The sequence below is a fragment of the Oncorhynchus mykiss genome, chromosome 9 (genome assembly GCF_013265735.2).
Source record: "Oncorhynchus mykiss isolate Arlee chromosome 9, USDA_OmykA_1.1, whole genome shotgun sequence".
Taxonomy (NCBI): Eukaryota; Metazoa; Chordata; class Actinopteri; order Salmoniformes; family Salmonidae; genus Oncorhynchus; species Oncorhynchus mykiss.
The window spans coordinates 78,447,285-78,459,589 of NC_048573.1; the positions used below are offsets into that span (position 1 = coordinate 78,447,285).

At 50.8% G+C, this 12,305-nt stretch overlaps 1 protein-coding gene and 1 long non-coding RNA gene across 2 annotated transcripts in view; both read left to right on the plus strand.

The window, feature by feature from the left end:
• Positions 1-248: 248 nt before the first annotated feature.
• The window catches only part of ap4b1 (adaptor related protein complex 4 subunit beta 1), a 41,381-nt gene continuing 29,324 nt past the window's right edge, over positions 249-12,305 (plus strand). The window contains exons 1-5 of the mRNA XM_036986983.1: positions 249-355; positions 736-860; positions 1,257-1,481; positions 1,834-1,964; positions 3,506-3,653. Of these exons, the coding sequence (XP_036842878.1) occupies positions 748-860; positions 1,257-1,481; positions 1,834-1,964; positions 3,506-3,653 (617 nt within the window). The 5' untranslated portion in view covers positions 249-355; positions 736-747. The remainder of the gene's footprint in view (positions 356-735; positions 861-1,256; positions 1,482-1,833; positions 1,965-3,505; positions 3,654-12,305) is intronic.
• On the plus strand, positions 2,023-3,464 carry LOC118966133. Its single transcript, XR_005053411.1, has 3 exons — positions 2,023-2,185; positions 3,139-3,289; positions 3,347-3,464. It is a non-coding gene; the product is annotated as an uncharacterized LOC118966133 (long non-coding RNA).

The window sequence follows — 12,305 nt, forward strand, 5'->3', positions numbered from 1 at the left end:
GAGACCGGTAGAAAAGTTCTCTCTACAGCCCGATATTCTCAAAATACCAGTTGTCAACATTGTATTTAAAAAAAAAAAATGTTTTCATAAAATACTTATTGCCTTTTCTTGTTGGCACAATAGAAGTGGACATTGATAAATATTCAATAGCTTTTTTTGAATGAGTTATCCACGTTGCAATGTTTTGAAAATGCGGGCCTGTATTTTGAAGGTTTCCTCATTACCATATACACCGTGACGTTATCATTCGTGCTGCTGGCGGAATACCGGTGGACGTTTAACACGGATGTCAACAAACTAGCGATTTGAACGATTTTTCCCCCACATTAAATAATCCATAAGTGACGACTAAACGGTAAGTGGTTTTAGGTCACGTTATCCGAACAAGATGTAACGTAAGCGGCGTTAATATCTGAAAGGATGGCAATGTTGAGTAGTTAACGCTAGCTAGGAACACAGAAACACCAGTTTATTCTGGACAATATCCACCGTGCTAAGTTAGCTACTGTAGCTAACGACGTTGCCTGTGGCTCTCTGCCTTCGAAACCAGAGAACTAACAACCACCCTGTCTTTGTCCTGTCTCTGTCTTGTCTGTCTGTGTCTGTGTCTGTGTCTGTGTCTGTGTGTGTGTGTGTGTGTGTGTGTGTGTGTGTGTGTGTGTGTGTGTGTGTGTGGCATTTGTATATTTGTAACATCAATAGCCTTTCACTAGCGTCTGTCTGTGTGTCAGACAGTCTGCTGCTACTATGCCTTACCTGGGCGATGAGCATACAGTGAGGGAGCTGAGGAGGGCTCTGTCCAACCCAAACGTCCAAGCTGACCACCTACGCTACAGAAACACCATCCACAGAGTCATCAGGTGTACACAACTATCACCGACTACACACACACACACACACGTTACCACTAACTATGCTACACACATGCACAATTACAACTGACTACACACACACACTAACATGTCAGTCTTTCTCACACCTCTCTCTCTCTCTCTCTCTCCCTCTCTTTCTCACTCTCTCTATCTCTCGCTCTTCTCTCCCACCTCTTTCTCCCTCTCTCTATCTCTCTCTCTTCTCTCCCGCCTCTCTCTTTCTCCCTCTCTCTATCTCTCTCTCTTCTCTTTCTCCCTCTCTCTCTCTATCTCTCTCTCTTTCTCCCTCTCTCTTCTCTCCCACCTCTCTCTCTCTCTCTCCCACCTCTCTCTTTCTTCCTCTCTATCTCTCTCCTCTTCCCTGCTCCCTTTCACGTTTCCCAGAGTGATGTCTCAAGGACAAGATGTATCTGGGTTGTACAGTGAGATGGTGAAGGCATGTGCAACGGTGGATATTGTCCAGAAGAAACTGGTGTATGTGTTTCTGTGTTCCTATGCCAGTCTGAACCCTGAGCTGTCTCTGCTGGTAATAAACACCCTGAGGAAAGACTGCTCGGATCACAACCCCATGGTTCGCAGCCTGGCCCTACGGAACATGTGCAACCTCAGGTGTGTGTGTGTAATATGTAACGTGTGTGTGTGTAACATGTGTGTAACGTGTGTAATATGTAATGTGTGTGTAATGTGTGTAATATGTAACTTGTGTGTGTGTGTGTGTAATATGTAATGTGTGTGTGTAATGTGTGTAATATGTAATGTGTGTGTGTGTGTGTGCGTGTGTGTAATATGTAATGTGTGTGTAACGTGTGTGTGCGTGTGTGTAATATGTAATGTGTGTGTAACGTGTGTGTGCGTGTGTGTAATATGTAACGTGTGTGTGTGTGTAATAAGTAGTGTGTGTAATGTGTGTGTGTGTAATATGTAGTGTGTGTAATGTGTGTGTAATGTGTGTGTGTTGCAGGCTCCCAGGTCTATCACAGTATGTGCAGCAGCCTCTTACAGTGGGACTGAAGGACAAGGCGGCGTGTGTTCGCAGAGTGGCTGTACTGGGCTGGGCCAAGATACACACATTACAACCTAACACAGAGATAGGTAGGTACACACATTATACACACATTATACACACAATATACACACATTACAACCTAACACAGAGATGGGTAGATACACACATTACAACCTAACACAGAGATAGGTAGGTACACACATTATACACACATTATACACACATTACAACCTAACACAGAGATAGGTAGGTACACACGTTATACACACAATATACACACATTACAACCTAACACAGAGATAGGTAGGTACACACATTATACACACATTATACACACATTACAACCTAACACAGAGATAGGTAGGTACACACGTTATACACACAATATACACACATTACAACCTAACACAGAGATAGGTAGGTACACACATTATACACACATTATACACACATTACAACCTAACACAGAGATAGGTAGGTACACACATTATACACACATTACAACCTAACACAGAGCTAGGTAGGTACACACATTACAACCTAACACAGAGATGGGTAGATACACACATTACAACCTAACACAGAGATAGGTAGATACACACATTATACACACAATATACACACATTACAACATAACACAGAGATGGGTAGGAACACACATTATACACACATTACAACCTAACACAGAGATAGGTAGGAACACACAATATACACACATTACAACCTAACACAGAGATAGGTAGATACACACATTACAACCTAACACAGAGATAGGTAGGAACACACATTATACACACATTACAACCTAACACAGAGATAGGTAGGAACACACAATATACACACATTACAACCTAACACAGAGATGGGTAGATACACACATTACAACCTATCACAGAGATGGGTAGATACACACAATATACACACAATATACACACATTACAACCTAACACAGAGATGGGTAGATACACACATTACAACCTATCACAGAGATGGGTAGGTACACACATTATACACACAATATACACACATTACAACCTAACACTGAGATGGGTAGGTACACACGTTATACACACAATATACACACATTACAACCTAACACTGAGATGGGTAGATACACACATTACAACCTAACACTGAGATGGGTAGGTACACACGTTATACACACAATATACACACATTACAACCTAACACTGAGATGGGTAGATACACACATTATACACACAATATACACACATTACAACCTAACACTGAGATGGGTAGGTACACACATTACAACCTAACACAGAGATAGGTAGGTACACACATTATACACACATTACAACCTAACACAGAGATGGGTAGGTACACACATTACAACCTAACACAGAGATAGGTAGGTACACACATTACAACCTAACACAGAGATAGGTAGGTACACACATTATACACACAATATACACACATTACAACCTAACACTGAGATGGGTAGGTACACACATTACAACCTAACACAGAGATAGGTAGGTACACACATTACACACACATTACAACCTAACACAGATAGGTAGGTACACACATTATACACACAGACCTTACACACACACACACACGTCCAAGGCACGCTGTAAGTGCCCCTCCTGTGTTCCAGATGTAGCTGTAGTGAATGAGTTGTATGGGTTGCTAAGGGACCCAGACCCGGTCGTCATGGTGAACTGTCTCCGGGCACTGGAGGAGATTCTACAGGAAGAAGGGGGCGTGGCTATTAACAAACCCATTGCTCACCACCTCCTCAACAGGTAGGTGTGTGTGTGTGTGTGTGTGTGTGTGTGTGTGTGTGTGTGTGTGTGTGTGTGTGTGTGTGTGTGTGTGTGTGTGTGTGTGTGTGTGTGTGTGTGTGTGTGTGTGTGTGTGTGTGTGTAGTCTCGCTCTTAAAATGACTCGTACTCAGTGTGTGGGTGTCTCTGCGTGTCTCTCTCTCTCTCTGTGTGTGTGGGTGTCTCTGTGCGTGTCTCTCTCTCTCTCTGTGTGTGTGGGTGTCTCTGTGCGTGTCTCTCTCTCTCTCTGTGTGTGCGTCTCTTTCTGTGTGTGTGTTCAATTTCAGGGCTTTATTGGCATGGAAAACACATGTTAACGTTGCCAAAGCAAGTGAAATAGATAATAAACAAAACAAAAATGTACTGTTAACATTACACTCACAAAAGTTCCAAAAGAATAAAGACTTTTCAAATGTCATGATGTGCAAGTAGTTAAAAATAAGCATAAATGGTTTGTTATTACAATGTTTGTTCTTCACTGATTGCACTTTTCGTGTGGCAACAGGTCACACATCTTGCTGTTGTGAAATAGCAGGTGTTCTTAATGTTTTGTACACTCAGTATACAGTCGTGGCAACACATTTTGAGAATGACACAAATATTAATTTTCACAGTCTGCTGCCTCAGTTTGTATGATGGCAATTTGCATATACTCCAGAATGTTATGGAGAGTGATCAGATGAATTGCAAAGTCCCTCTTTGCCATGCAAATGAACTGAATCCCCCAAAAACATTTCCACTGCATTTCAGCCCTGCCACAAAAGGACCAGCTGACATCATGTCAGTGATTCTCTCGTTAACACAGGTGTGAGTGTTGACGAGGACAAGGCTGGAGATCACTCTGTCATGCTGATTGAGTTCGAATAACAGACGGGAAGCTTCAAAAGGAGGGTGGTGCTTGGAATCATTGTTCTGCCTCTGTCAACCATGGTTACCTGCAAGGAAACACGTGCCGACAGACTGATATTCTGCAAAAGGTACAGGGATTGGACTGCTGAGGACTGGGGTAAAGTCATTTTCTCTGATGAATCTCCTTTCCGATTGTTTGGGGCATCTGGAAAAAAGCTTGTCCGGAGAAGACAAGGTGAGCGCTACCATCAGTCCTGTGTCATGCCAACAGTAAAGCATCCTGAGACCATTCATGTGTGGGGTTGGCTCTCAGCCAAGGGAGTGGGCTCACTCACAATTTGCCAAAGAACACAGCCACGAATAAAGAATGGTACCAACTCATCCTCATCATGCCTTTTCCAGCATGATGGAGCACCTTGCCATAAGGCAAAAGTGATAACTAAGTGGCTCGGGGAACAAAACATTGATATTTTGGGTCCATGGCCAGGAAACTCCCCAGACCTTAATCCCATTGAGAACTTGTGGTCAATCCTCAAGAGGCGGGTGCACAAACAAAAACCCACAAATTCTGACAAACTCCAAGCACTGATTATGCAAGAATGGGCTGCCATCAGTCAGGATGTGGCCCAGAAGTTAATTGACAGCATGCCAGGGAGGATTGCAGAGGTCTTGAAAAAGAAGGGTCAACACTGCAAATATTGACTCTTTGCATCAAATTCATGTAATTGTCAATAAAAGCCTTTGACACTTATGAAATGCTTGTAATTATACTTCAGTATTCCATAGTAACGTCTGACACAAATATCTAAAGACACTGAAGCAGCAGACTTTGTGGAAATTAATATTTGTGTCATTCTCAACGGTACAATCACGGCCTACCCCGGTCAAACCCGGAATAACCCTGGGCCAATTGTGCGCCGCCCTATGGCTATCCCTATCACAGCCGGATGTGATACAGCCTGTATTCGAACCAGGGACTGTAGTAATGCCTCTTGCAGTGAGGGGGGGGGGTTTCACACCTAGCTCAAGTTGAGGAGGGGGGGGGGGGGGGGGGGGGGTTCACACCTAGCTCAAGTTGGGGGGGGGGGGGGGGTTTCACACCTAGCTCAAGTTGGGGGGGTTTCACACCTAGCTCAAGTTGGGGGGGGGGGGGGGGGGGGTTCACACCTAGCTCAAGTTGGGGGGGGGGGTTTCACACCTAGCTCAAGTTGGGGGGGTTTCACACCTAGCTCAAGTTGGGGGGGTTTCACACCTAGCTCAAGTTGGGGGGGTTTCACACCTAGCTCAAGTTGAGGAGGGGGGGGGGGGGTTCACACCTAGCTCAAGTTGGGGGGGTTTCACACCTAGCTCAAGTTGGGGGGGTTTCACACCTAGCTCAAGTTGAGGAGGGGGGGGGGGGGGGGTTCGCACCTAGCTCAAGTTGGGGGGGGGGTTTCACACCTAGCTCAAGTTGGGGGGGTTTCACACCTAGCTCAAGTTGGGGGTTTCACACCTAGCTCAAGTTGGGGGGAGTTTCACACCTAGCTCAAGTTTAGGGGGGTGGGGGGGGGTTTCACACCTAGCTCAAGTTGGGGGGGTTTCACACCTAGCTCAAGTTGGGGGGGTTTCACACCTAGCTCAAATTCACACCTAGCTCGGCTATTAGACAATTCATTAGTAAAGGTTGAATACTCTATTGCTCAGCTAACAGCCCTAGAAACGCTGTTAGAAGAGTTCACAGCCTGCTTGTGAAAACTAGTAATAACCCCTTTCCACATGTTAAAGATTCTAATTCATCCTGTTTTTAGCCACAATCGACCCCAACCCCAATTAATACATTTGGTCACAGGCGATAGATAGCCTGCTGCACTTCGGGCTACGATGTTGAGGGTGGTTTCCTCACATTATTATATTATTAATAGTGATATGTTCTCAACCACTCTGGTGACAGACCAGCTTTGCTGCCCTGTTTTCCCTGGTCCACATGGCTGGGAGAACCTCCTCAGAGTAATGCAGATGAAGGGAGTTAGATATGCATAGGAAGTGTAGTGTACTGTTTTCTATTCTATATATATGAACTACAAATCAGCCTTGACTTAAATCGTGTTTCTAGTCTATTGCATAGTTACAATGTGTAATCATTGATGTCCCAGGAGCATTATTAACACTGTTGAAGTGTTGTTGAGTAAATAACTCATGGACACTAGAGAAGCTTTAACCAAGTTTAATTCTTCCCAAAGGTTCTATACAGCTGTAATTCAGACAACTATACATTTCTCTCCATTGGTTATATACATCCTACTTAAGAATCTACCTCTCTCAAATCCATTAACATTAACTTCTGACTTTACAACCCATTCTCTTCCAACTCTTTCTATTCAAGGCTTCTTCTCTATAATTGATTTACTATCTCAATGTTAAAGTTTATCCGATTCCAACAGTGTATAATTGTAATACATACATACAGACACCTGCTATTGGATATGACTGAAATCAAACTTGCTAAATATCGATTTTCGTAAATTAATTTACGTCAAAAAAATATGGACAATCGTTTGTCTCTACATTATCTAACACATTCCTCTCAACTGTCCATTTTTTTGCTTGACTCGTTATGACGTTATAATTACTTACATCTGCTTCCACCATCATGTTTTTGTCAGACATCTTTGCTGAAGAATGTCACCAGCGACGGGTGGCATAACGTCAAATTCATCATTGAACCACTCAATATGATTGGTCAGCCTTGGGACCCAAATGCATAATGAGTGCTCTAGCTCCCCCTGGTGGTGGTCTGGAGCTGGGTACCTCTAACTCCCGCTGGTGGTGGTCTGGAGTAGTGGAGCCATGACACTGGGTACCTCTAACTCCCCCTTGTGGTGGTCTGGAGCTGGGTACCTCTCACTCCCCCTGGTGGTGGTCTGGAGCAATGAGGCCGTGACACTGGGTACCTCTAACTCCCCCTGGTGGTGGTCTGGAGCAATGAGGCCGTGACACTGGGTACCTCTAACTCCCCCTGGTGGTGGTCTGGAGCCGTGACGCTGGGTACCTCTAACTCCCCCTGGTGGTGGTCTGGAGCAATGAGGCCGTGATGCTGGGTACCTCTAACTCCCCCTGGTGGTGGTCTGGAGCAATGAGGCCGTGACACTGGGTACCTCTAACTCCCCCTGGTGGTGGTCTGGAGCCGTGACGCTGGGTACCTCTAACTCCCCCTGGTGGTGGTCTGGAGCAATGAGGCCGTGATGCTGGGTACCTCTAACTCCCCCTGGTGGTGGTCTGGAGCAATGAGGCCGTGACACTGGGTACCTCTAACTCCCCCTGGTGGTGGTCTGGAGCCGTGACGCTGGGTACCTCTAACTCCCCCTGGTGGTGGTCTGGAGCAATGAGGCCGTGATGCTGGGTACCTCTAACTCCCCCTGGTGGTGGTCTGGAGCAATGAGGCCGTGATGCTGGGTACCTCTAACTCCCCCTGGTGGTGGTCTGGAGCAATGAGGCCGTGATGCTGGGTACCTCTAACTCCCCCTGGTGGTGGTCTGGAGCAATGAGGCCGTGATGCTGGGTACCTCTAACTCCCCCTGGTGGTGGTCTGGAGCAATGAGGCCGTGACACTGGGTACCTCTAACTCCCCCTGGTGGTGGTCTGGAGCCGTGACGCTGGGTACCTCTAACTCCCCCTGGTGGTGGTCTGGAGCAATGAGGCCGTGATGCTGGGTACCTCTAACTCCCCCTGGTGGTGGTCTGGAGCAATGAGGCCGTGACACTGGGTACCTCTAACTCCCCCTGGTGGTGGTCTGGAGCCGTGACGCTGGGTACCTCTAACTCCCCCTGGTGGTGGTCTGGAGCAATGAGGCCGTGATGCTGGGTACCTCTAACTCCCCCTGGTGGTGGTCTGGAGCAATGAGGCCGTGATGCTGGGTACCTCTAACTCCCCCTGGTGGTGGTCTGGAGCAATGAGGCCGTGACACTGGGTACCTCTAACTCCCCCTGGTGGTGGTCTGGAGCCGTGACGCTGGGTACCTCTAACTCCCCCTGGTGGTGGTCTGGAGCAATGAGGCCGTGATGCTGGGTACCTCTAACTCCCCCTGGTGGTGGTCTGGAGCAATGAGGCCGTGACACTGGGTACCTCTAACTCCCCCTGATGGTGGTCTGGAGCAATGAGGCCGTGATGCTGGGTACCTCTAACTCCCCCTGGTGGTGGTCTGGAGCAATGAGGCCGTGATGCTGGGTACCTCTAACTCCCCCTGGTGGTGGTCTGGAGCAATGAGGCCGTGATGCTGGGTACCTCTAACTCCCCCTGGTGGTGGTCTGGAGCAATGAGGCCGTGATGCTGGGTACCTCTAACTCCCCCTGGTGGTGGTCTGGAGCAATGAGGCCGTGACACTGGGTACCTCTAACTCCCCCTGGTGGTGGTCTGGAGCCGTGACGCTGGGTACCTCTAACTCCCCCTGGTGGTGGTCTGGAGCAATGAGGCCGTGATGCTGGGTACCTCTAACTCCCCCTGGTGGTGGTCTGGAGCAATGAGGCCGTGACACTGGGTACCTCTAACTCCCCCTGGTGGTGGTCTGGAGCCGTGACGCTGGGTACCTCTAACTCCCCCTGGTGGTGGTCTGGAGCAATGAGGCCGTGATGCTGGGTACCTCTAACTCCCCCTGGTGGTGGTCTGGAGCAATGAGGCCGTGATGCTGGGTACCTCTAACTCCCCCTGGTGGTGGTCTGGAGCAATGAGGCCGTGATGCTGGGTACCTCTAACTCCCCCTGGTGGTGGTCTGGAGCAATGAGGCCGTGATGCTGGGTACCTCTAACTCCCCCTGGTGGTGGTCTGGAGCAATGAGGCCGTGATGCTGGGTACCTCTAAGTCCCCCTGGTGGTGGTCTGGAGCAATGAGGCCGTGATGCTGGGTACCTCTAACTCCCCCTGGTGGTGGTCTGGAGCAATGAGGCCGTGACACTGGGTACCTCTAACTCCCCCTGGTGGTGGTCTGGAGCCGTGACGCTGGGTACCTCTAACTCCCCCTGGTGGTGGTCTGGAGCAATGAGGCCGTGATGCTGGGTACCTCTAACTCCCCCTGGTGGTGGTCTGGAGCCGTGACGCTGGGTATCTCTAACTCCCCCTGGTGGTGGTCTGGAGCAATGAGGCCGTGATGCTGGGTACCTCTAACTCCCCCTGGTGGTGGTCTGGAGCCGTGACGCTGGGTACCTCTAACTCCCCCTGGTGGTGGTCTGGAGCAATGAGGCCGTGACGCTGGGTACCTCTAACTCCCCCTGGTGGTGGTCTGGAGCAATGAGGCCGTGATGCTGGGTCCCTCTAACTCCCCCTGGTGGTGGTCTGGAGCAATGAGGCCGTGATGCTGGGTACCTCTAACTCCCCCTGGTGGTGGTCTGGAGCAATGAGGCCGTGACGCTGGGTACCTCTAACTCCCCCTGGTGGTGGTCTGGAGCAATGAGGCCGTGATGCTGGGTACCTCTAATTCCCCCTGGTGGTGGTCTGGAGCAATGAGGCCGTGACGCTGGGTACCTCTAAGTCCCCCTGGTGGTGGTCTGGAGCAATGAGGCCGTGATGCTGGGTCCTCTAAGTCCCCCTGGTGGTGGTCTGGAGCAATGAGGCCGTGATGCTGGGTACCTCTAACTCCCCCTGGTGGTGGTCTGGAGCAATGAGGCCGTGACGCTGGGTACCTCTAAGTCCCCCTGGTGGTGGTCTGGAGCAATGAGGCCGTGATGCTGGGTACCTCTAAGTCCCCCTGGTGGTGGTCTGGAGCAATGAGGCCGTGACGCTGGGTACCTCTAAGTCCCCCTGGTGGTGGTCTGGAGCAATGAGGCCGTGACACTGGGTACCTCTAACTCCCCCTGGTGGTGGTCTGGAGCAATGAGGCCGTGACACTTGGTACCTCTAACTCCCCCTGGTGGTGGTCTGGAGCCGTGACGCTGGGTACCTCTAACTCCCCCTGGTGGTGGTCTGGAGCAATGAGGCCGTGATGCTGGGTACCTCTAACTCCCCCTGGTGGTGGTCTGGAGCAATGAGGCCGTGACACTGGGTACCTCTAACTCCCCCTGGTGGTGGTCTGGAGCCGTGACGCTGGGTACCTCTAACTCCCCCTGGTGGTGGTCTGGAGCAATGAGGCCGTGATGCTGGGTACCTCTAACTCCCCCTGGTGGTGGTCTGGAGCAATGAGGCCGTGACACTGGGTACCTCTAACTCCCCCTGGTGGTGGTCTGGAGCCGTGACGCTGGGTACCTCTAACTCCCCCTGGTGGTGGTCTGGAGCAATGAGGCCGTGATGCTGGGTACCTCTAACTCCCCCTGGTGGTGGTCTGGAGCAATGAGGCCGTGATGCTGGGTACCTCTAACTCCCCCTGGTGGTGGTCTGGAGCAATGAGGCCGTGATGCTGGGTACCTCTAACTCCCCCTGGTGGTGGTCTGGAGCAATGAGGCCGTGATGCTGGGTACCTCTAACTCCCCCTGGTGGTGGTCTGGAGCAATGAGGCCGTGACACTGGGTACCTCTAACTCCCCCTGGTGGTGGTCTGGAGCCGTGACGCTGGGTACCTCTAACTCCCCCTGGTGGTGGTCTGGAGCAATGAGGCCGTGATGCTGGGTACCTCTAACTCCCCCTGGTGGTGGTCTGGAGCAATGAGGCCGTGACACTGGGTACCTCTAACTCCCCCTGGTGGTGGTCTGGAGCCGTGACGCTGGGTACCTCTAACTCCCCCTGGTGGTGGTCTGGAGCAATGAGGCCGTGATGCTGGGTACCTCTAACTCCCCCTGGTGGTGGTCTGGAGCAATGAGGCCGTGATGCTGGGTACCTCTAACTCCCCCTGGTGGTGGTCTGGAGCAATGAGGCCGTGACACTGGGTACCTCTAACTCCCCCTGGTGGTGGTCTGGAGCCGTGACGCTGGGTACCTCTAACTCCCCCTGGTGGTGGTCTGGAGCAATGAGGCCGTGATGCTGGGTACCTCTAACTCCCCCTGGTGGTGGTCTGGAGCAATGAGGCCGTGACACTGGGTACCTCTAACTCCCCCTGATGGTGGTCTGGAGCAATGAGGCCGTGATGCTGGGTACCTCTAACTCCCCCTGGTGGTGGTCTGGAGCAATGAGGCCGTGATGCTGGGTACCTCTAACTCCCCCTGGTGGTGGTCTGGAGCAATGAGGCCGTGATGCTGGGTACCTCTAACTCCCCCTGGTGGTGGTCTGGAGCAATGAGGCCGTGATGCTGGGTACCTCTAACTCCCCCTGGTGGTGGTCTGGAGCAATGAGGCCGTGACACTGGGTACCTCTAACTCCCCCTGGTGGTGGTCTGGAGCCGTGACGCTGGGTACCTCTAACTCCCCCTGGTGGTGGTCTGGAGCAATGAGGCCGTGATGCTGGGTACCTCTAACTCCCCCTGGTGGTGGTCTGGAGCAATGAGGCCGTGACACTGGGTACCTCTAACTCCCCCTGGTGGTGGTCTGGAGCCGTGACGCTGGGTACCTCTAACTCCCCCTGGTGGTGGTCTGGAGCAATGAGGCCGTGATGCTGGGTACCTCTAACTCCCCCTGGTGGTGGTCTGGAGCAATGAGGCCGTGATGCTGGGTACCTCTAACTCCCCCTGGTGGTGGTCTGGAGCAATGAGGCCGTGATGCTGGGTACCTCTAACTCCCCCTGGTGGTGGTCTGGAGCAATGAGGCCGTGATGCTGGGTACCTCTAACTCCCCCTGGTGGTGGTCTGGAGCAATGAGGCCGTGATGCTGGGTACCTCTAAGTCCCCCTGGTGGTGGTCTGGAGCAATGAGGCCGTGATGCTGGGTACCTCTAACTCCCCCTGGTGGTGGTCTG